The sequence below is a fragment of the Tachypleus tridentatus genome, chromosome 5, assembly GCF_004210375.1.
Source record: "Tachypleus tridentatus isolate NWPU-2018 chromosome 5, ASM421037v1, whole genome shotgun sequence".
In the NCBI taxonomy this organism is placed as follows: domain Eukaryota; kingdom Metazoa; phylum Arthropoda; class Merostomata; order Xiphosura; family Limulidae; genus Tachypleus; species Tachypleus tridentatus.
In genome coordinates, this window is record NC_134829.1 from 14,267,279 (window position 1) to 14,293,159 (window position 25,881).

The window sequence follows — 25,881 nt, forward strand, 5'->3', positions numbered from 1 at the left end:
GAAAATAATTTCCAGGTGGATGAGATATTGGGTCAGGATAAGGAAGAACTTGAAAATCTTGATCAAGTACTCTAAACAAGCAGTTTTATGGAGAAGATTGGAAGTGTGCCAGAGGATTGTACTTGGGAATGGGCTTGAAGAAGCTTGTCATCCATATACAAATAGAATCACTGACCTAGACTGTGAAAATGTTAAATGAAGCCCTACATAACATAACTAAAAACATAAGGGGCTACTGTTGTACTAAACAGAAAAGCAAGGAGCAGAATCAGATGGGTGGTGGAAGGTGATAGGTTGGGATAGAAAAGATGGGGAAGTAAAGTTAACAGATTGACTGTGAGAAAGGACCAGAGCAACCTGATTTTGGTAGAGAAAGGAGATTACACACTAATACAGACCAACTCCCACAGATCTCGAAACAACTGGATGGTTAGCAGCAATTAGTCTTATGAGTGAGATGTTTGATGGATATGGGCTGAGAAGAGGTGTAAGATCTGGAGAAGAGAACAAAACAGGGAATGGGAGAAGAACCAGAGCAAGAGATGCAAAAGCTGAGATTGGAGCAAACAGCAAACTAAACAAATATGAGAAGTTTGAGGTCAGGCAGTTTTAATCAGTGAGAATCAGAAACATCACCAAAAACTTTATGATGAAGAAACAGAGAAAAATAAAGGCCCCATAGAAAAAAGGAAGAGAGATGAACTTGAAAAAAGTAGGGTATCTTTTTTTAAAAGGTCCTAACAAGAAAGGAACCAAGTGAAAAGAGAAAGTTCGGAGAAGGTGGAATGGGCCATTGTAGAGAAACTAGAGGATATAGAGTCCTGTGAAATGTTATCAAGGAAATAGTGAAAGACTTTTGTCATGAGGTGAAGGAAGAAGAGGTGCTGAAGAAGGACAGTAACAAAGACAAGAAAATTGTACACTATATAGAAAGACAGGTGATAATAAATCTGTCCCTTAAACTTGGTGGGGAGGAGGTATTCATTATTCATATCGAATGGGAAATTTTTATGACCATATGCAAGAGCATAAGAATCAGTCATGTGAGGAAATTACAAAGTGCAAGGTTGCACGAATGAAGTTGTTCCAGACAGGAATTGGCAAGAGAGAACAAGAAACTGCAAGAAAGGTTATGTGAAAGAGAACAGGAAGTGTCAGAGGAAATGGTAGTGAAAAGAATGATATAAATGTAAGAAATGAAGTTTTGAAATTCAGAGGAAGACTGAAAATGTTCTTCAACTGGTTGAGACATTCCCAAAACAAAATTTTGGGAGAGGGAAAAAAGTGCTCATATATTCACCTTTCACAACTTCAAACTCAAAAAAAGGAAAAGAAAATGAATGGAAGAGAGAGAAGCAGAGAATCCTTTCTATATAATGAACCCTACCACAACTGGACAATGACCATCACATCTTCTGCAGATTAAGAACTTCCCACTGATCTGTTGGTTATTTGTTCAGTGTAGGTAAATTCTTCACTCATATCAGCAGAAGTAAAGTTCACATTAAATTGTAAATTAATATTGAATATAATTAAACTCATTCTATTGAAGTAATGAAAAATATACAAATATCAGCAAAGACAGAACACATCAGTGCACTACACTCTTGAAGAAAAGAATGAGGATCACAAACATAAATTTAGAGGAATTAATTACACATGGATATGCAATGCCTTCCTAATGGTGAAGTATTCTGTTGCATGATGTTATCATGCAATAGCACAAACTCACATGAGACAAGTTTTCAAAAGGCTGATGACTTACAAATGTGTGATCTCAAGAGAAAAGAAGCTAATCTCATTTTATAACTTAAAACTAATCTATTCTAATCCTGAAACTTAGCAATTGAACAGCTTGCCTATTATTTTTCTGAACTTTTGGATTCTCAACATAATATTTTAAAACTACATTTAAAAGGAGTAAAATTAATTAAGATATGTTAACTTCAGAAAAGAACTACCTGAACAAGCTGCTAAAGAAATTGCAATTTCATTTTTCTTCATCTCTTTGATGATCTATAGAGGGAAAATAAACTTAGAAAGTGTTCAGAAGATGCATATAATTTCATTTAAAAAAATTGTAAATACATAACAAATGTTGTATAGTCATGATTTTTAATTTTAAATATACTAATATGTCAAATACATGTAATGGTTATATGTGGAAAAATAAATATATAGAATGCAGTCAGTACATGCATATGGATGAATATGATAAATATGTAGAATGAGCTTGTCATCTGCAGGCAAGTACAAATGAGGTGGTTTCTAAAAATACATATATAAAGAATGTGGTATTTATTTGCACACTGATGAATTTGTGGGAGTTACCTCTTGGTATATCAATATATGGCTGGAAATCTCAATTTACTCATTGGATGGTAACACCATCTGAGAGCATTTATGTCTCTTTGGCTTAGCACTCAACTCATGACATGGCACGTTAATTTAGATGTAATATTCTTCATTGTTTAACTCCTTAAACTTGAATGGACACTATTAGCATCCATCTGAAAATCCAAATTTACCCAATTTAAGAAAATATATACAACTTTTGAAGCTTTATTAGAGTAGAAGAGACTGATTAAAGTTTACAAATTACACAAAGTTACCAGTATGTCTTTTTAAGTACATTTTGAAAACATTTATGCACCAAACTGCTTGTGGGCCCATGACTTTGTTGACTGCAGGATCCCTAATACTATATGAGTCATAACAAAAATGTAAACAAAAATACTGTTATTACTCCAATAATTCAAAAATACAACAATATAGTGAAGTCTCCCTTACCTCCAAAATTACCTCTTCTCCAGTAGCATCAAGATAAAAAATGGAAGAAAGGTTTATAACAATATAGTAAAGTTTCCTTTACCTCTAAAATCACTTTTACCCCAGTAGCATCAAGGTAAAAAAATGGAGGAACAGTTTATAACAATATAGCAAAGTTTACCTTACCTCTAAAATCACTTCTTCCTCAGTATAATCAAGATAACAAAGAAAGGGACAGTTTATAACAATATGGTGAAGTTTACCTTACCTCCAAAATCACTTTTACCCCAGTAGCATTAAGGTAAAAAAATGGAGGAACAGTTTATGAGGTCTGTTCAAAAAATACGCGGACTGACGTCATAAAACAAAATGTACTTTATTTAGATGTTACAGGTCTGGGACCCCTTCAAAGTACTCTCCTCCCCAACGCACACACTTATCCCAACGATGTTTCCACTTGTTGAAACAGTCCTGGTATGCTTCTTTTGTAATGTCCTCCAGCTCCTTCGTCGCATTTGCCTTAATCTCGGGAATCGTCTCAAATCTTCTTCCTTTCAAGGGTCTTTTGAGTTTGGGAAACAAGAAAAAATTGCAAGGAGAAAGCTTCAGGTGAGTAGGGGGGGTGGGGAAGAACAATGATCGAGTGTTTGGCCAAAAACTCACAAGTTCTGAGGGCTGAATTTCGCAGCAACGTGGTGCATCTTCAATTTTTCGGTCAAAATCTCGTAACAAGATCCAACTAATATCCAACACTCTTCAGCAAGCTCCCTGACAGTCAGACGTCGATTTGCCCGCACCAGGGTGTTGATTTTGTCGACATGTGGGTCGTCAGTTGACGTGGAAGGACGTCTAGGACGCTCATCATCTTCAATGGACTGTCGACCATCCTTAAAATGTTCATGCCACTTGAAACATGCCGTAGCATAGCAAAAGTTTCAGTCGCAGATTTTCCAAGTTTAACACAAAATTTCACAGCAAGTCGTTGCTCCTTCAGGTCATTCATTCTGAAAGCCACCAAACGAAAAAATCGCACTTCACTTAAAACCGCGTAGTTAATACACAAATGAAAATATCTGCAATCGGGAAATGGCATCATAATCAGCTGATCTGTGCAAACCTAGCAACACCAAGCGGATTCCCCTGGAACCAACTGGAGCCGCGCAATTCAAACAGTCTGCGTATTTTTTGAACAGCCCTCGTATAACAATATATCAAAGTTTACGTTACCTCTAAAATCACTTCTTCCTCAGTAGAATCAAGATAACAAAGGAAGGAATAGTTTATAACAATATGGTGAAGTTTATCTTACCTCCAAAATCACTTCTACCCCAGTGGCATCAAGGTATGAAATGGAGGAACAGTCTATAACAATATGGTGAAGTTTACCTTACCTCCAAAATCACTTCTACCCCAGTGGCATCAAGGTATGAAATGGAGGAACAGTCTATAACAATATGGTGAAGTTTACCTTACCTCCAAAATCACTTCTACCCCAGTGGCATCAAGGTATGAAATGGAGGAACAGTCTATAACAATATGGTGAAGCTTCCTTTCCTTTGTTCTTCGAAGATATTTTCCAGCACTATCACTAACTTCACCAATGAGTAAATCATCCACCAGAAGGCTATATTGTAGATAAGAATTGACTTTATTGTGAAGTATTAATTATATTACCAATTTATTTTTTAAATGTAAAATAGAACAGAATGAGAAATTCTAATTTTCTGAGATGAAGACTTTAAATTCTTAGATACAGCAGAAGTTCGCTCACTTTTAGCATTTAGCAAGTCTAACATGACAGCTAAACAATGTTTGCAAAATGACTGTGCTTTAAAAAATATATAAATTATATATTTTGCTTTAAAAAGGCAAGCAATAGGCTCAGATTGTTCAATCAAGCCTCTATGTAGTTGTTGAAAAAAGAGAAACGCTTACACTTCTTCTGATGTTCTATCAACAGATATCTTTTTTAAAGCTGATAAAAACACATGTCTGTTCATGAAATAAAGAGCTGACCCAAAGTGGAAGATTTTGATTCCTGGTATTTCTTCTGACTGGAAACAATAATATTGAAATATAATAAATACAATGAAAATGTACTGATCATTTCATTTAAGATATAACACTGCTAATTGTTGAAAAAACTTAACTTCATCTGTATATATTTTAGAGCCAGTAACAATACTCAAATATGAAACTCCTTAAATGGACCCCTCAGAAACCACAAGTTCACATTTTTTAAAGGCTATAAGGCACAAAGTCACTTTCTCTCATAAAATTTGCAGGTCAGGTAACAAAAATAAAAGAATATTATAGGTTGCACAATTACTAAAATGTCTTTTTTTTTTAATGCTTTATAGGAAGAAAAATTGTTTAAACCTAAATTTGTACTTTCAAACTTTAACACTGAACTCAAATATGTAGTTAAACTATGTTAAGTGTCTAATATACCTCCAGTAATTTGTATGAATGTATATGTTTGAATTACACAAAGACACATTTTAAAAACATGGAGAAAATAACAAAATATTTTGAATGTAAACTTCTTTACTTCTAAAAACTGATATTATATATATTTTACGTAACCATTTAAGTACCTATATGTTTTTCCATTTTGATAATTTTTATTATTAAGTAAATTAATAAAATTAAAAATGTTAATATCTTTTGTATTTACAAAAATAGAATCACAAAATCACTCTAATATTTATCAAACACATTTTTAAAAAGAATGTCTACTTATTCATAAACAACAGGTAAATCAATAACTACTATTATATAAAAACAGTGCATGTTGGTCCAGGTTTTGTTAAAATCAAGAAAAAAAGGTTTAAATACTTTCATTATGATGGAATGTGATCCAATATTGAAAATAATTAGTACTTTTTGGCTTTACCATTCTATCTGATTTCCATCCTACTAGCCATCCTGTCCTTGTTCTAATGCTGGATAGAGTAAGAGCTTTTCCTTCCTTAATTACTCTTTATATCATTGTTTATCATAATTTTGTCCATGAACTTGATGTTAAAAACTTGTTGGTTTCTGCCATTGTACAAGTGCTGGTGATGTTTTCTAAAAAGAGTTTGAATATCCCACCATTCTTACTACTGTTAGAAATACATAGAAGCCTATCACAATATGATAGGCCTAAGGAGGTATATTTTTGGTGTTGTGATACTTCTGATACTATTTGTGTCTCCACTGAGAGTTTCTTTACTGTCCAATATCTTTGAAGTATCTTATTTCCATTGGAGAGAAGTATGACATCTTCAACAAAATCTCATATTGCTTTTTATTAACTTAAACTCATATTATATGTTTTGTACTTTATTCATATTTTCAGATAACATATTTCATAATTCTTTCTAAGTGTATTCCTTGTAGTCATTTTATTGATTTATTAAATTAAATCTAAACCTTGTTATTGTCATGTATTAATTAATTTGGAGATGACCAATAATATCAACCTGACTTTTCTTTTACAAGGTGTACTACAACAAATAGAATACTATCATTGTAATACATGGATGAAGTCTCATCTATTTTATCAGTAAAAAGTAAAAGATCATCTGGACTTTGCAAACCTGGCTTTGTAAAGTTTACATGTTCTATCTGAAACTAATAAAAAACCAGGGGGAATTGCAGATATCAACAGGTTCTCTCAATATTGTTTAAATTTTCACATCTCTAATACAACAGAAATAAATTCACCTGATTCTTTTTCTCCAAAGAGAATTATGTGAGATTTTTCTCAGTTTATTCTCCAGACACAAAATTTAGAATAAATTACTCACTATAAAATTGTCATTACTCAGACAAAGCATAAATTTTATAGCCTTCAATCTTGTTTGTTACTGAACCATCAAACGGAAATTCAGAACTTCCGTGTCACATCCTTTTTTTCCAGGATTTGTTAATAGTACTCTCTTAGATTTAATACTATATTATTTATAATCAACAGAAAGCCAAAGTTTTCATCTCTCAAATAACATACCATATTACATTGTTTTCTGAACAGAGAATTGTGAATTTCTCTTGTGGTACAGGCTTCATTTCCACAGGAATCATACTGACTAGCTTGGATGAATTTGTAACCACTCTTGTTGCATAGTTAGAAAGCCAGAAAAAAATTGTAATTCTTAGAGAAAATTGTCTGATTTTGGCATGATTTTAATCTATATTCTATAGATTACTTAATTAAATAAAAAATATTTAGTGCATTACTATTTAAAAAGTAGAGTTCAGTGTCATCGACAGTTGACAGCTAAAAAGGTTGGTCTAGATAAGTACTTATTTCTTGTCTTTCATGTGTATTCTTTCATTATTATTATAAAAGTAACTAAAATGTAAAAATAAGAAACTCTTTAAGTTATCAGCTTATGAGTAATGTAATTTGATAGCATAACATGACACCCATGTTCCCCAAGTAATTTACAACTTATAATCACACAAACAGTAGCTAAATATGGTTCAAAGGACAATAAAATAAAATTTAAATATAAACAGATTATACTATTGAGCATAAAGCTACTTAGGATAAACAAATGTAGTTTTATGTTACAATCTGGAGTCATTCTAAAAAGGAAAAAGGATAATTTGTATTTATTTTGATTTTTTTTTATGGTTATGAAACTGGTCAATTTGACTGATCCCATATGGAGAAAGGGCAGAGAAAAATAACAGATAAAATATAAAGTTTTACTGAGAAAAAAACACTTTTACCAAAATAAAGAAAAGAACAACGTTTTGACCTTTTTATGTCATTTTCAGGTTAAGTTTTTTTTTTGTTTACTTTGTTTATAATAATATAGAAGGTCAAGAATATTGGTCAAACAGAAAATTAGGATATCAGAAAGGTTGTATGCAAAATGTTGGCTGGAAATGTAAAGATTAACAGTAAAGATTTCTTTCAGTATATTAAAGGTAAACAAATGTTAAGGTCAAGGTCCTTGAGGGATGATAAAGGAAGGCTCAAAACTGATGATTATAAGATGGCTGGATTATTAATTAAATTTTGTTATTTCTTCAGTTTTTATAACAAAGATTTAAAGAGTATCCAAATCATGAACAGCTGATAGATGGAAACAAGTTCAAACAAAATGACTACATTAATTCTGGGCTTGTTAAGAAAAAAATGGGAAGTTTAAAGAATGATAAGGCTCCTGGGCCTACATTTTTAGATTGTATCTCATTTTAGTATAACATTCTTCACTTAAACAGATTCCTGTCACTTCACTCTCACTTTAAAATAATGTTTTATTGCTGAAATAGTCCTCCATCAATTCTTTCTTAACATTTTGTGTCAAAGTAGACAAACTGCCTCTTACCTTAGAATAGCGTTTTTTGTCTAAATAGACTTCTGTATCTGGTATCACTCCCAGCACTGTTTGATGAGGACTAAAAACATATTAAAACAACAGATTACTATAATAACAATACTTTCTGCTTATCAAACTGGAATACAAAGAAACACAAAGATAAACTTTCCTAACTGGATTTAGCATTATCAATAAAACATTATTTTATGCTACTTGACTGAGATGGTGATGTTTTTGTTGTTAAGAACAAAGCTACACAACTTGAAGGATGTATTTCACACTAATGGTTTAAAACAAATTTTGTTTTAAAGACGACTATTCTGAGCTCACAGTAATGGTTTAAAAGAATTTTGGATATTTAAGTGACTATTTACAACTATTAATGATTCATAATTTTCATGTTTGTAGTTTGAATTAATAATACTCATTGTTATATTAGTAGTAGAAAAGGAGATCTTATGGTTTATAAACACTATTAATATTTGAATTGTCACAGAACTAAAGAAGAAGATAAATTACATTCAAATAAACTTACTAGCTTTGACTCTTTTGGAAACTAAAACTGCATTTATATGGAGGCAGACTAATCAAATAAGATCTACCAACAAATTATTGAGTTGAAATTAAAACAAAGCAACAAATCATCAATAAAAGTCTGTTGAAAGGATACTGATATGAACCACTTTTTAGTGTTTATTTAAAGAATATTATGAAACAAAACAACCACTGATTAGAATGCATTTAGTAAAAAGTATTAAGAAAGAAAATCACTAACTAGAATATTGTTAGATGTTAGTGTTGTATACAGAAATATACCATAGATTTCTTCTTTCACCACTATGGATGTTTATTCTGGATTTATTCTTTGTTCTGTATATGTGCAGATTTTAATATAACATGTGGTCATAAAACTGTTGATCTTCTGTCAAGTTACTTTTTCTCTTTGTCACTTTTAAAGTTGGTAATATGTTACTGCTCATGGAGAACATTGTTTACCTCATCTTAGGAAGTTGGTATCACTGCCTTTCAGTAGTTGTATAAATAATATACAGAAGTTGCAGCCCCATCTATGCGAAATATGAATGGCTAGTAAGTGGTTTCATAGTCTTGCTAGGTAAATGTGAAGTTTTTTTAAAGGTAGAAACCTCTCATTTAGTTAGTATTATTCCAAGCCTGATCCTGGTTTTGACAAGATAGAAATGCTATTACACATAGCCAATCAAGCACACACACTGCATTTTTAAATATATAATAAAGATTGCTTTTAATGTGTTTTACACTTTGTGTTCAGTATGCTTAATCCCTAGCATTTACTTAGACACTAAAAGTGTAGCATGTTTTCACAATTTCATATTTTGATCAAGTTCCTGTTTTTAGAGCTATTCGATATAGCTACAAAGTATTTTCAGTTCATACGAGGATACTACAGAGAGGATAAGAAACAAGAAATTGTTTTACTGTGACCTCAAAATATTAGTCATTACAACTACTGTTAGTAGCCACTAGTGTTTACTGCCTTTACCTTGTATTCATTTATAATAATTTAAAGCTATTTTCTTGGTTGAAATGGCATTTTCATTAATAAGAAAAATGTACAATCTAGAGAGAGAGTCAATCACTGGGGGGAGTGAGTCATACCCAGAAGAAGTCTCTTCCTGGATGTTAGACTCTTGTTCCTGTTGCAAAGGGTCAGGTCAGTGATATCCCTACAAACCATAATGCAGGAAGATATGCTAATAGTTGAGACTCTAAGATAGTCAATCAGAAAATAACTGGAGATACTTTTGGTGATCACAGTACACCAACTAAAGCCTTCTCACTAATATGAGAGATGATGGGTTCCAAGTGGATTGTGAGACAGTGTGGAGTCTCTCTGAGTTGGAATGTATCCTGCTAGCATCAAAATAACTTGCAGAAGAGTTGGAGTCATTTAGAGGCCAGAAACAAGCTGCTATATGCACCTTATTACTTCATATCTCACATTCAGGAGCCCACCACCCACTGAGAACCTAAAAATCAGGTAATGATTAGGAGTTGAACAAGAAGTCTGTCTGGTCACATCAATAGGTTCCCTTGACTGAGGCTAACAAGTCACTCCTCTGATACTTAAAGTCTTGGTAAATGATGACCTGAACCAGTTTTTGAAACATATCAGACAGGTAACTACTTGGAACAGCTGAACTCCTTAGCAGGCAGTTCAGTACTTTGTGTTGAATCTGGATGGTCTATCACTAGACACAATCAAGCATCCAGATAAGAAATAACATCAGGTGATGATAGAACTATGAAAAAGGTTTAACCCACTGTAGAAAAGAGCATTCCTACATGTGAGGTTTAAAGCTTGAAGGAGGAGACCCATGGAAATCTTGATTTCGTACACAGATGATGTGTGTCATTTGTATGGCAAAGCTTATATTGCAATAGCTCAGTAGCTCACAAGGACAACCTTGTTGACAAGTTTATGGAAGGGTAATCAACTGAGATGATTTGACATCATCAGGGTGTGAAAAATCTTTTCTAACTATAAGAGACAGTTTCTGTCATGATAAAACCTGAAGTAGTACTGCGAATTACTCAAAGTAATGGAAAAAGCCTGTAGTAACAGCTGCACTGATTTCAAACCTGACAGACAATCTCTCCAGACCCCCATCTTATATCAGGGTAGAAACCAGCCAAGAGTCAACCACCTGTGCATAATGGAGTTGTGATGCAGCCACACTGATCTCCAGTGAAAGAACATGGCTATCTTGATCCTCTTATTAGGTACATGCCACAGTCTCCACAAGTACTTCCACTTCAAGAGGGGAAGCATAATTTTTTATGGGCAGTTGCACCACATCAAAATGTACTGCTTCTATCTTGCACAGCAGCAAAGTGTAAATAGCTATACTTTTTACTACTAAAATAATAGGTTTTTGGAGGAAACAGCAAGTAATAAATATTGTAGCTGAAAATTAGAGAAGTCCAAGCCAGATCTGGCCCCTGATTTGGGAGAGTGTGATGAAGAATGTGGTGGTCAACTTTGCTCTTTCAGGGCTGAGTAGATCCTGGTATATGTCTGTTGGTATAAAAAAACTAAGTTCTGTATTTCCTGGTAAATACAGGAGCTCCAAGAATGCTGATAGATTTCTTGGTGTATTAGGCACTCTGTGCAAAAACTATCATTTGGGAATTTCTAATGAACTTTGTTCTAGTGAACAGAAAGAAGCTGTATGTGACTGGAAAGGTCATGCTTTGGTTATATACGGGTGGAGGTTCAGTTACGGAATGAAGATAGTTGTTACTGATATCAGTTCTGGCATCAGCATTCTTGGAACAGATTTAGTATGGAGCTCATCAGTCAGTTTCAGCTATTGAACTGGTGAGCTAGTGTTCAATGGTAAGTTCATTCAGTGCCAATCAGAAAGACTTAAAAAACAGTGGACTTAAAAGGTGTACATGGAAGATGTAATCACGGTCATTCCATGTACGTAAGTGACGTTTTGCCGTTTACTACAAAGAATGTCTTGTGTGGTTGTTGATCCTATGCATTAAAGTTACAATTTGCTATGCTGAAAATGAATTCCAGTAAGGTACTTACCTCCTCTCACATAAGCAGCTATTCTTCATTCAGTGCTGCCCAGTATATGCAAACTTTTTTTTCATGTACAAATCATCACATAAAAATTTTCCATCAATAAGAATGCAACACACACCCATGACTCATGTGACTCCCTCTATTTGATTGTACAGAACTATCACTTCTAGTTTTGGCATAAAACGGAAACATTGGTTATCAGTGGTGAGAAAAGGTAGGAAGTGTAAGAGAAGGAAATATATTTTCAGTATAGGAAAATTATAACTTCTAATATGGTACATTATCTCCACTCACATAAATAACTAGATTCCTACATTAAATATTTTGTACAAGAGAAAAAAAGAATAATCTTTATAAAGCATCTGAAGAACACCCTAAAAAGAGTAGATCCTTGCAGAAGAGGAACATACATGGTAAACTATTTGCCTAGTGTGGAAAGAGATGTCACACATGGGCAGAAATTGGGAGGTAAAGATCATACCATCTTCACCTAAAGTTCATTGCATCATAGAGGATCTTGTATCCCCTCTTTTATGAACAAGACACATGTGAGCAATGTAAGAAATTGATTGTCTGATTTGGCAACACAACTTCCAGTATTGTAAAGTGAGGACTTATGCAAATTACTTCAGCCCTAACTCAAAAACTCAGCCACTGGGAGCCAACCTTCATGTGGGGGAAAAAAATGAGGGATTCCAAACAAAAGGATGGGTCATTCCAGTCATAGATAATGGAGAAAAATCTACACCAGCAGAATGGTTTCATTACTATATCTTATGTTTTATCACTACCACATTCAGGAGAATGCCTCCATGGTGTACCACCATAGTGGTTTGGAACTAGAAAGTGATAAAGATTACCATACTCCACTGGAAGAAAAAACGGGAAGAAATTGCAGTGTAGAGTCCAAAGGAAAAACAACATCTGAGGTTGTGCAATGGGTGACCATGAAAACCATATTTTACAAAACATCCCACACCTGATTTATTCGTTCTAAGGCATGGCAGAGATGGGCAGCCATCCGCTTCTGCTTTACCCAGGGGTCACCAAACTACAGCCCTCGAAGTCATTTTGTCCGGCTTGTGACATTTCATCAAATGTCTGACTGTCATAACAAAATATATCACACCGATGGTCATTTTAAGCTGGCAAACACAAGACGTTATGATAAAAAGAAACAAGGCTATCACATGCATTTTTAACCAATAGAAAAATTCTTCTTTCGACCTTGCTGCCTGTTTATTCATATCAAGGCACGTATCTATGAAAGCATTAGGATTTCGAAAACAAGTACAGACTTTAACCCTCGTCCTATCAACTCGTCTTTTAAATTCAGCGGCCTAGGGTTACCGCTTCAGCAAGCTCATTTCTCTTAGTAGTCGGGTTATGCGCTTTTCGTAACCCGTTCTTAGGTAAGTGTCGTGGCAAACGTACGTTTCAATATACTTTGTTTGTGCGTTCTTGGACCAGTACAATACTTTTCTCACAGCGTTCTGTGTTTTTCATTTTCAGATCCTGTTTTTTTTCACCCATCGTTATGGCTGCTTTTAAAAGAAGAAAAATGGACTCTGAATGTCATGCTTTCAATGAAGAATGGGGAGAAAAGTACTTCTTTGTGGAAACAAAAAACCAGAAAGCTACTTGTGTGATATGCACTGGAAGTGTTGCCATTTTGAAATAGTACAATCTTTAACGTCACTATGAAATAAAACAACTATCAACATATTTGAAATTTTCAGGAAAGTTCCATTCTGAAAAATTTGAATCCATGAACGTGTTTTTGAATCTCAAAAGAATCTCTTCACGAGAAAGTTTGCTGAAAATGAATCTGTCACTTGAACAAGTTACAAAATAGTGCATAGAATGGCAGAGCAACGAAAATCTTTTACTGATGGCAACTTCATCAAATATTGTATGATGGAAGAAGCAAATGAGCTGTGTCCTGAAAAAGCCAATTTCTTTGAAAGTATCAGCCTTTCAGCAACTTTAGTTGTATGGAGAGCAGAACTTGGAGAGAACATCGCATTACAGGTACGCCAAAAAGCAAGAAACTTCCTATAGTATTCTCTGGCACTGGATGAGTTTACTGATCTCTCGAGTATGTCACAACTTCTTGTGTTTCTTCATGGAGTTAATTTGGACTTTCAGATCACAGAAGAGTTGGCATCAGTTTGCAGCATGCACAGAAGAGCATTAGGAAACCACAAATAAATGACACTTCTGGGGTGAAACTTTAAATCACTGCTAGCACTGTATTTCTAACTAAGAGAAAGTCTCGAAGGAAAAATAATGGAGTTTCTAAAGATTAAAAGATTAATCCAGGTCAGAGTATAAACGTATGTTTCAGTTTACAGAGAGAATGCTATCTTTTGCTTTAAGAATAGGAATAGTAGTAGCATAACTGAGTATTGTCCAAATGGAAATTCAATGATGGCCTGTGGATCAAACCATCCATAAGCAGTAGAGGATAAATTCTCTATAGGTATATTACAAATGTGATGTTCATGTGAGCATCATCAAAACGTTTGCATGACTAAGGTATCTCAGAGACTATTCAGTTTCTAAAGGTAGATGTTTGGGGCAAATAATGGTTATAACCAAAAGATTATGAGCCCCTTCAACCTACATACTTTGCAAACCTTTTGACCAGTGACATAACAAGGCACTGATACACGAGACTAATGTCCCAGTTCTATTTGAGAGTGTCATGAATCCCCAGGTGGTCTTGAAAAATCAGGACAGAAAACCATGACTGATATCATACAGAAATACCCAAAATATTTGCATGTTTTGGAAGTCAACAGAAAAGTGGCAATACATCACTGTATTTTGTGTTCTGCAAATTGTTAAAATACCTAATTATTCTTGGGGAGGATATGGGCCAGAGACCCAAATATTTTAAAGCATTAGTGATGACCATTTATATTTCATGAACTGAACACACTAAGTCAAGGTCTGTGATTGTTAAGGTGATATTTGGGAACAATTTGACTAACTTATTTATCAAATTAGCACAAATATTTACAAACTGTGGCTAAAGTTCTGAGGTCACACAAATGATGAACTTCTCTGCAGGTCTGACTACTATGAGAACCAGTCTGACTTTCAACCTATCAATAAAGATATGATGCTAACTAGTGCTTCTGAAATTAATGATTTTCTCAAATCATTGCTTTGCTCACCCTAAAGTTCCCAGGACCAAAGTTACCAAGTGCAAAGAGGTGCCAGCTATTTCTACCCAACCCTCCCCAGACAAGGTAGCTGAAATATCCTTGCTTTTACCTGCAACTACATCAACATCTAAAGTCAGCAATATGGAGATTATCACAAAAGAAAAGCAGTGTTTGTCTGAATATGGGAGCACCAACAGGGTTCATACTGGGCATTAATGAAACTTTTCAAAAACTTTCAAACACCTTTCCGTGGCCTACAATTTCAATTTCAAGCACTCTTGTGCAGAGATATTGCTATAATATAATTAAAGGACATTTGTTTTCATCATGGATTACCTTTACATTAAACCACCAAGAGATTTTCTTAATAAATAAGATAGACCCTAGTCAAATATAAACATTTAATTGGTCAGGAAAGTTGTATGCAACATCTAAGAACTGTGATAAAATACAAATGTTTTCAAAACGTTTGTCAATTAAATTATGTCTTTTTACAATTCAATGTTCCAGTTCTTTTAATTTTATTTCTATTTTTGCCATTTCGTCTTCCATTTTCTATTTTTTCTCTTCAGAATCTACCTGCCTCCTTTTCTTCTTCCTTTTTCTGTTTCCTCACTTCATATTGGTCTACATTTCATTTTTCTGCCAACTAAACATCACATTTTTGTTATTCTGACAAAAAGAGAATTTCAGAGACTGGTTAGTCTTCAAGTTCAAAACACCTTCAATAGTCTTGATGTGGTTTGCCACAACATGTTGTGCAAGAAGTCCTACAGTGGAGAAATCATCATTGACCTTTTGCTTAACCAAGAAGTCTTGCTGCACAAAATCTTGGCCTTGTGAACAACACACCCTTTTCATAACTGACCAGAGGTCACAATAATAGTTTACCACAAGCTGTACATAGAGAAAATTGTCTAGCTTCACAGCTGAGTTATACTCCTTAAAGGCAAAATGTTTTCCTTCACCACAGTCTGCAAGAAGTCTTGGTACTGCCAAAAGTTCACATCAAAATGGGAAATTACATATTTACTGAAATATACTGAAACTGGCATACTGAAACACTCTCACCTGTTTCAATTAATTTGCATTTGTAATATCTCTGCATTTTTTGTTGTAGCATACTGAAAAGTTTCCAACTGACAACTGAAACATACACAAAAATGTGTCTCAATACTTTTAATCTTAGGATCCAATATGTCTGTTGACAATAAAGAACCAATGAAATCACTAGTAAAATACCTTGTACACACACATTTTTTGTACATTTCTTACAAAACCATGAATGTTCTCTTGAAACTGCTTCTCCTTATTTGAGCTCCACATCAAAAACTATTACATACCGTTAATTTTTTACCTGCTCCTTTAAAAATGAGATGCCAAACCATAGGTTGTCATGTATCTAAAGTTTGTTTCAGCAAAACTGTAGTTTTGAGCTATTGAGTTATCATGAAATACAACTGCTTAATGTTTGTCATTTTTCTCTTGTGCCATGTATGAAAACTGTATGTTGGCACTATACAAGCTCCAAAAGACATTAAGGAATCTGCTGGTGGGGATTCATTGACCCTTACTGCCATGGGTGAGTGTGTAAATAGTACTGTAAAAATATTTTTATATCCGTGTTTTTCTACAAGTTTTCAAAATGTTTAACATAATTTCACCTTATTTTCTGTAATGATGTTAAAAGAGTTCTTTGTAATTATTATAATGTTTTATGTTAATATGTTTCTTGTACTTGTACACTGTTTTCTATATTAAATGATTTTAATTTGGTAACTTTTACTCTATCAAAATTTTTCTTTTTGTGTCATTTAATTGTCAGTATAAAATGGTTCACTTTATTATGTTTATATGTAATGCATCTTAATAATGCATTAGGGTTAGTACTATAATACTGTGGTATGTATTGGAATTTTATTATATATTCTGGGCTATGTTAAATTATAGATGCTAGTTGGTTTGTTTATTTATTTTAAAATTAAACTTAATTATCAGCTTGGGACAAGGTTAACGTAATGAAGACTGGAAATGTGGTACAGGAATATACCATGAGTTTCTAGTTTTATATTATTAATATTTATTCTAAATTTATTCTTTATTCTATACATATGTGCAGATATTTACAAAACACTGGCCAAGAAAACCATTAATGTCATCTTGTTTCAAATTACTTTTGTTTCTGTGTATTTTTCAAAGTCAGTAATGCCTGTTACCATCTGTGGAGAGTAGTGCTTACTACAACCCTGTTTCAAGAAGTTGATAGCTATGTCTTTCAATCTATATTGAAGGAGACTAATCAGTTAAATGTAAGGTTTCTTTGGAGATAGAAAGCTCTCATTTAGTTAGTTAGATTAAAATCAGATCCTGCTTTTGTCCTTGTAGAGAAGTGATCATCTATAGTAAAGCAAGTATACACCCTACTTTTGTTTAAGGGTATTATTATAATAAAGATTGTTTTAACTATATTTTATAATTTGTGTTCAAAATAATTATTTCTTAATATTAATTCAGCCACCACAAGTTCAGCATTATTTTCCAACTCCATATTTTAAACAAATTTCCTGTTTCACAGACATCTGATATAGCTCCAAAGTATTTTCAATTTATCTGGGAATATCACATTGTCAAGAAACAATATAACTGGTTAAATACATTTAGATGAAAGTTTTAAGAAACAGAATCACTAATTAGAATATATGTAGAAAAGTTTTCATATTATAAAACAGAACCAATAATTTGAGTTCTTTTAAAATAAAGTATAATAACCTATAACACTAAATGGATTATATTAGAAGATGCTTATGTAAAGAGGCAGAACAACTGATTATGGTATATTTAGTAGAAAATATTAAGATATGGAATTACTAATAATATGCTTCTTCATAAAGTAGTATTACAAATATGAATATATTTACAACAGGCACCTAAGAAGCATCCACTGATTATATAGTTAAAAAAATACAAAAAAACTAAAGGATATTATAATTATGAAAATTAGACTATTATTTACTTTTTGTTATATTCAGCAGATTAGCCATCAGACCACTACATCTTTACTTACTTTACAGATCGATAAATAACTGTGAGAATGGAAAAAATAACACCTGTCAGAAGCCCTAGGTCTACATCCAGGAGCACAACAGACAGGAATGTCACAATCCAGATCCACTACAGATACAAATAAAAACAAGCAAATGGTGCTTCAATCTCAGAAAAATATTCATTAGGTGTAAATAAATTTAAAATTGATCTTTCAAAGTTAATTTAAGTTCAACATACACATACAAGTTAACAAACCTTTTTAAAGCATAAGAAACTAACACTGCGATCCTACAATATTCCTACACATGGTTTTACCTTATAGAACTGCAACTACTGAAAGCATTTCAATCAAATATTATTCTTTTTTGCATATATTAACAAATACTAATCAGTGATAATGCTCCTCTACATAAAAAAATTCTCAACCCAAACCAGCCATTTTTACATATATATTAACAAATACTGTTTATACATACAAGTTCTATGTATATTGCATATCTCTAATACTTTGTATGAGTAGTTGAACTTTTATAGTACTGACTTACTGTACACAATGAAAAGAACTGACAAATAACTTAGAAACAAAAAGGTAATTATATGATACTACTAATTATGGTTTTATACTTCTTTACATAATCCTGTCAACTATATCTATAACTATTTCTTAAAAAGTGTTACTTAAAAAATAAACTGGTTTATTCTAAGTAGACAGTTTTTCAATGAAACTAATTATTCTGATTTCTACTCTTAAAGCTATACAGAATTATTATAACTACACCTAAATTTAATTTATTAACAAATATTGTTTAAATATCAAATATGTTTCTTCTATGTACACAATTGTTCTGTGATATTACTGAATTACACTTAAAGCAAATGCTGTAAAGAATTATGTCACCATCACTTTAAATTATCTTATTTGTTAACAAGTATTGTTTAAACAACAGACATTTCTTTTAAGTACATAGTTTTTCATTATACTACTGACTGTGGTTTTACACCTACAGTAGTAAACCTGTTGTGCATAATTCTGTTAACTTTATTGTAATGTATCTTAGATGTTCAAACTTATTGCTCAAACACTGTTAAAGTTTCTTTTATGAGACTTCCATATGTATTTAATGTACCTACTGCACACATTCAGTCAGTTACATATTACTGTATATATTAACACGTTTTGCAAAAAATAAGATAATCTTATTTTATGCACTCTGTGTTAATATTAGAGATCAACAAATATTTTTATCTCTATAGTACTGCTTTTACTATATACATGTTGCTTAATTACAGTTTATTATATATACATTAACACAATACTATTTAATCATAGGAGAAGTTTAGCAATAAATAAAGTATAATATACTTAAAAAATGGAATCATCAAGATAAAACCTTTACTTTTGCAAAGGTATTCAGATAAGAAAATAAGTAGATGGCTCTTTTTTTAAAGAGGTTAAAATATATAATGTAATTTGTTATTAAGAAGTTTCACTAGTTTGATCAATGGTGCTTCAGTGATTTTACATTTTGCTTCTCTAATTGTTTTTGTAAACTTGAGTCTTATTTACCATTACATTGTTTTATTAGGTTCAAAAGGTATAAAATTACTCTTAGACAAATGTGCTGTACTAAGATTTTCTTGAACCGTTCATTTTTGCCACAACTTGTAGTAATTTCCAACTTAATAACATTAATTATTATCAGTATTAGGAGTGGGTAATACAATTTCACCTATTTTATCCAGGTCATTCAAAATAAGTAATGAAATAATCACCTAAATTAACTTTAATATTATAGTAATTTCAACAGTTTAGATCAACATTAATGGTATTCATCCCTTTCTAAAATTAAACATAGAAACTGAATATAAGAAACAACTTTTCTTTCTTAAGTTCAACTATCAAAATATTTATCAACCCTTATGTAATCTTCAAACGGAAGTCAACCAATGACTTCTGATAACAAAAACAAACTTATTCTTTGATAGATTGTTTAAGCAGAGTATTCATGATGAAACTTCACAGAATGGACGACAACTGCCTGTTGTGGAGGCACAAGTGTAGAGGATGATGTTTTAAAAGTCTTCCGTCTTCAAGGCGGAAGATTTTCTAAACGTCGTCCTCTACACTTGTGTCTCCACAATAGGCAGTTGTTGCACATTCTACGAAATTTCATCAAAAAGAAACCTGTATTTTGAAAATCATGCTACATACTCCTCCTACAGGCATATGTATTAACAACGAAAATTTTAAACATAAAATTCGATATCTATGTTCTTATTTTCCTGATATCAACTTTTGCCCATAGGCTTTAGTAGGTTTAACTATACTACAGTTTTTGTGCAGTAAAACAACTTATAAAACAACCTTAAAAATGTCACATTATGTCATACATACCCCTGTTTCTTTAGCTATAAAATGAGCCTGGATTAACACTTTAAAAATAATTTAAATGATTCTATCACATTAACTTTTTACAGAAAGAATAAAAACTTTCTTTAATTGAACTAGCAACAACATTTTTTATCTCCTTTACATCATAACACTACAAGTCTTCATGTAATGGTAAGTAATGTTCAGCTTGTTAATCAAGAACCAATGAACTAATATAAATAAAACAAAATTAAAGTACCCCTTGTGGTAAAACAACTCAAACTCATATTCATAAACATCCTGATATCACACATTATTACTTTTGAATTTGCAAAATAAACATCTATGATTTTACCTTCATAGAGTTGCATCAATTATACAAAGTTCAGCAAACTATGCTTTAATATATATTTATAAACAATAATGTTTAAGCACTGCTCACTCAATCTTACTGCATATATTTAATAAATATTGTTTAAACAAAAAACAAGTTTCTTCTATGCACATTATATCACACTAATAAATATAACTTTAACAGTGTACAATTACTACAACCTATATAACTATTACATATCAAGGCATGAAATTAACAAGTGCCCAGTATTAAATGTTTCTAAAAATAAGTGAACATATCAACATTTAAAATGATATGCTATACTGGTTCAACATATATATTTAGACGACCATCTAATTTATCATAGATAAAACAACATTGTCATTTCTGAACAGCATGAAGGGAAATTATATTGTGTTTGTACCACAAATTTATTTTTTCATTAGCCTAAAACCATTTCTAATGCAGGGTTTATATATTAACTTGTGCATAGATAATTTGGCTCATTTCTACCAAGTTACATATATTAATACATGTAATTAACAGTTTACGAACATCACTTTCCATCCCAGTGAAATTTTTATATATACACATATACATAATTATTATTACCATTTACTATACATATATAGGTATTATCATCAATATCATTATTACTTGCCATAAATTATATTTAGGCCTACACCTATACTAACATTAGTAACAATAAAACAATGCAGTTGTGCTTGTTCTAATCAGAAGGCTTCAATGTACATCCTAGCAACATTGATAGAAAGTCTGAATTCTAATATATAAATAACAGTATCTTTGGTACAACTGCTACAGCAGATGCATGGCTTCTCATTATACTGCTATGAAGTTATGCAATCTATGCAGCAAATTTATGCGTAGATCTACAATAAATCATCACATGTCAAGTTCCTGCACTCTCAATTGATATATAAGCTTCTGCCTGCTCAGTTTCATATCTAGATCTACTTTCACTCAAGCTGGCCTACTAAAAAACCCCATAAAAGTATGAGATCAACAGTTTATTATTTTTTATATCTATTTAAATAAATATGATCTTTTTTTGACTATTTTACACATACATAATGACTTGGGTATATTTAAAACAGTCATTGTATTGGTGACAGATATGGTCCTTTTTGAATATTTTACACATACATAATAACTTGAGTATATTTAAAACAGTCATTGTATTGGTGACGGATATGGTCCTTTTTGAATATTTTACACATACATAATGACTTGGGTATATTTAAAACAGTCATTGTATTGGTGATGGATATGGTCCTTTTTGAATATTTTACACATACATACTAACTTGAGTATATTTAAAACAGTCATTGTATTGGTGATGGATATGGTCCTTTTTGACTATTTTACACATACATAATAACTTGGGTATATTTGAAACAGTCACTGTGTTAGTGATGGATATGATAAGAACAGTGTTTATAAAAATGGTGTAGGTTGTAGTAAATGTGAAGTCAAGAGTGTTAATGTTGAGCACTTGTGAGAACTCAAATAATTAAAAAGAAATAAATTAACCAATAAATTGAGATCTAAAATTTTTGGGGATGAATTTTTTATTCACATCAAAAATATATTCTTGTACTTAATGAGTCTAATGATGAAGCTCTTGTTGTAACATAAAAAAAAAAACAACTCTAAACACCTGTGTGTAGTGTGCATGTTTTCCAAACATTTTTGGTTCAAGTATGAAGTATGCACTATGTGGGAGAATGGTATTCTTCCAATATTTTTCAGGAAAAATTTTTAGTCTAAACATTGTCTCAACACATCTTATGTGTTAACAAAATCCTCATTAGTTATTGTCAGAACCACAATGAAGAGGAATAAACAAGAATCTGAATTCTTGACACTTATCTTTTAGACTTCAAGTCATACATATACAAGAAGTTCATTTTTTCAACCATAAGAACTGCATGGTGTATATGCTGGCATTTGCTAATAATAATTAGCCAAAATATAATTGGACAAAACGTTTTCAGTAGGTTGTAAGATGATTTTACTACCCTTGGCTTTATGTATAGGGCATAGTTTAAAAACACATAAACAAATTACAGGTGATATTATAATTTTTCTTAACTTAAAATGTATTTCCAACAGATGCTTATTTCCTTTCACATAATGTTTTTTTATTCACTGCCGCCCTCTATATGTACACATTTTTTGTTTACCATTAGCCTTGATACTCCTACCTACCAAATAAGCATATGACAATTCTCTATCAACAGGAGTATGACACACCCTCCTGGTACAGTTGGCTCCTTCCCAACTGTAGACCCCAATCTTCACTTCAAGATTAGAGAAAAAAAACAAGCACAAGAAATGGGGAAAAAGGTTGAGAAGTGTGAGAGTTGTAAGTACCTATCGGAAATATTTCAGTTTAGAAAAATTATAATTTCCAATACGATACCTTATTTCATTTCACTTAATAGCTAGAATTTCACATTGAACAGGTGGAAGGACCAGTACAAAATTTACCTACATGAGTATGCTCCAGAAAGCCTCCAAAGAGAACTCGTGGAATGTGACATTTCACGGTAAAGGAACAAACTCACAGGAGACCACACTACATCTGAACCAGATATACTCTATACCTATTGTTAAAATACTTGTCACTACTTCAGACAGAAAGAAATTATACCCAATACCAGACTGGATGTGCCAAATGGTGCAGAATAGCTAGGCCATATCAGACTGTAGTAAACAGGTCAACTCCAGTCCAAAAATAGGCAGCATTGGTTATTTATTGGGTTGAAGAATAATTCGTGAGCGTTTTTTCAAGTTAACAAAATATATTCATAAATGAAACGCTTTCGCAAAATATTTCATGTCATTTGGTAGATAATTTTTTGCTCTAATAGATGGTGTGTTTGATTTTCATATGTCTTTAATTTTTGCTTTCATTTTCAGCTCATTAAATGGAATGTCAAGTGGACAAAATCGAGCATTTTTGACACCATCTGCTTTTCGCATTTAATTTCTTGCAATTTCGTTTAAAACAATGCATACTATATACCTAGGTATTACATGAAATAAAGTATCATAATAAATGTTTTGGGTGTAATGTGTTCATGCATTGAAGTATTGTATAGTCTTGCATGTAATGCTTGAATGAAATTATTTAAAAACACTCACGAATTATTCCTCAACCTAATATTATCTGGTCCATGGTAGAAGGAGTTTCCCTACCATTTTCACCACAACACAAGCAAAATAAAGGAAATATTGATCCCATCCTGTATCCTACTCAGGGCACATTTGTACAGACCCACTACACAACCAAATCCAAGCCAGTGGGGAAACTGACATATTACTGATGGTAGGATGGCAGAATGCAACATTGTGGTTCATTCAATTCCACAACCAGACAGCCTTTGGAATGAATCATCCAGTTCATAGCAGGATGAGAGTTCCCTACAAGCTACATATGCGAGAACTTATGTTGGCTAGTCTAGCTTTAATCCAACACCAGACAACACAGAAACCAGCCAGAAGGGTAAACTATATATTGGTGGATTATCACCAGTCCATAACAGATGGTGTTGGGTAATTTTCTTATAGTATATGGCAAGAGGAGAATTCATACCACCTACACTCATAACACCTCTGCTCTATGCTCAACTGAATGGTAGTAAGCACACTCAAAAGGATGCCTCCATGGTCCACCACTCCAGTGGCTAAGGGTTCCTTTACTTCATTTGAAAAAGAGGGGTGGGAAGTGTGTTGGTGAGTCTTAAGAAATGCAGCACTGGAGAAAGAGTAAAGGCTGACCCTGAAACCCAGTTTTTAAAAGCAAGCCAGCCCTGACTTACTAAAACAGGATCAGTGGGTTGGACAGCTATCTTAACACTGTTTTACTCACGACAGATGATGAGTTCGTATGGTCAGACAGACACAGTTATGACATCAGACATGACAAGGATGAACCTACTAGTGGTCTTGTGGAACATCCCATCTCAACACTGGGAATTACTGACCTTAAAAACTGTACAGTGCAAATTTATGGTTTAATATATCTGAACAGACACCACTTGTCTCATAACTGCATTGAGCATGTAAAATAAAGATACTGAAAGAGAAATAAGCAATACAAACTTACCCATTCACAGTTAAACCAAGATGTAAAGAATGGCAACAGGCAGTATTCATCAATATCCAGAAGAGGAGGACATAGGTGTGTGGTGTGATCCAAATGTCAGCCCAAATTATTTTCTCGAATGGACAACAGAATTGAATAGCCAGGGAAAAGAAAAAGTATCATATCTGATGAGAGGACACAAGAAAAAGACGATGGAAATTTAAAAAATAAGGAAGAATAAACCAATTTAATACGCTGGTGAATCTATCACATGAGGGTGGTAGGAGAAATTTTTTCTGTGAGAAGAAAAATTACAATGAATAAAGAAGTGGAAAACATGGAAAGAGGATGTAAAAGCACTGTAGTACTGAAGTGCATAAACATGACCAAAAAGATTATCCAGATTGGAGTAGGAATAAAAATGGGAAATGAAAGAATGAAAAACATGTGCATGTAATGTCACCTTCACAAGCTGCCTATGTCATGAGGAAAAACTGTGATCCAGATACAAGTAAACATGTGTTTGGTGATACAGTACACTTGACACATCAAGGCAAAAACATCTGACTACCAATGGTTACAGGCAAAATGGATCAAAAAATAGGCTTTGAGGAGCAAATGGCACAATGAACAGGTAGCCAAATGTTTGAAAGGAGGTTGGGTAGGGACATGGAGAACAACATTGAGGTTCCAATCTGGAAAGAGCATGGGACAAGGAGGATGAAAAGATTGAAATAAAATGGAGAGGACCAGAGAGAGGAAAACAGTCTAAGAGAACAGGAAAAACAGAAGGTATTAGACAAGGGTGTTCTATAATCAGTAATGGTAGACCTGGAAAAACAAATGTCAAACAGTCAGGGAAAAATTCAGTGGTATGAGAAATAGGTTGGAAAATGAGGTAGCCATGATGCAGAAACCACCATTTCCTCTGAGGCACTGTTGTGGCATTTGTCTGGTCTGAACTCTCCATATGGCTAGCCAAAGTGTGGTGATACACAGGTGACTGAGGTTGTCAAAGTAAGGAGGAGGATAGTGGAAATGGTACCAAAGTTGCTGACTGAAAGCAAGTAAGGACTGGAAACCATAGCTGAGTAGGCCAAGAAGATGAATTGAGAATGATGTGACACAGAGTGGATTGTATAATTTATAAAACTCAGGGATGGAAAAGGAGAGGTGGATA

General features: G+C 32.9%; 1 protein-coding gene across 6 annotated transcripts in view; it reads right to left on the reverse strand.

Moving 5' to 3' along the window:
* Positions 1 to 25,881, reverse strand: part of LOC143250572 (prestin-like) — a 79,259-nt gene that overhangs the window by 9,813 nt on the left and 43,565 nt on the right. For 5 of the 6 annotated variants that reach the window (XM_076501334.1, XM_076501336.1, XM_076501337.1 and 2 more), the window contains 6 exons: positions 17,902 to 18,008; positions 8,097 to 8,166; positions 6,764 to 6,868; positions 4,705 to 4,823; positions 4,243 to 4,393; positions 1,962 to 2,016 (listed from right to left, as the gene is read on the reverse strand). In XM_076501334.1, coding sequence (XP_076357449.1) covers positions 1,962 to 2,016; positions 4,243 to 4,393; positions 4,705 to 4,823; positions 6,764 to 6,868; positions 8,097 to 8,166; positions 17,902 to 18,008 — 607 coding nt within the window. The remainder of the gene's footprint in view (positions 1 to 1,961; positions 2,017 to 4,242; positions 4,394 to 4,704; positions 4,824 to 6,763; positions 6,869 to 8,096; positions 8,167 to 17,901; positions 18,009 to 25,881) is intronic. The other variant, XM_076501335.1, reaches the window with a different exon arrangement.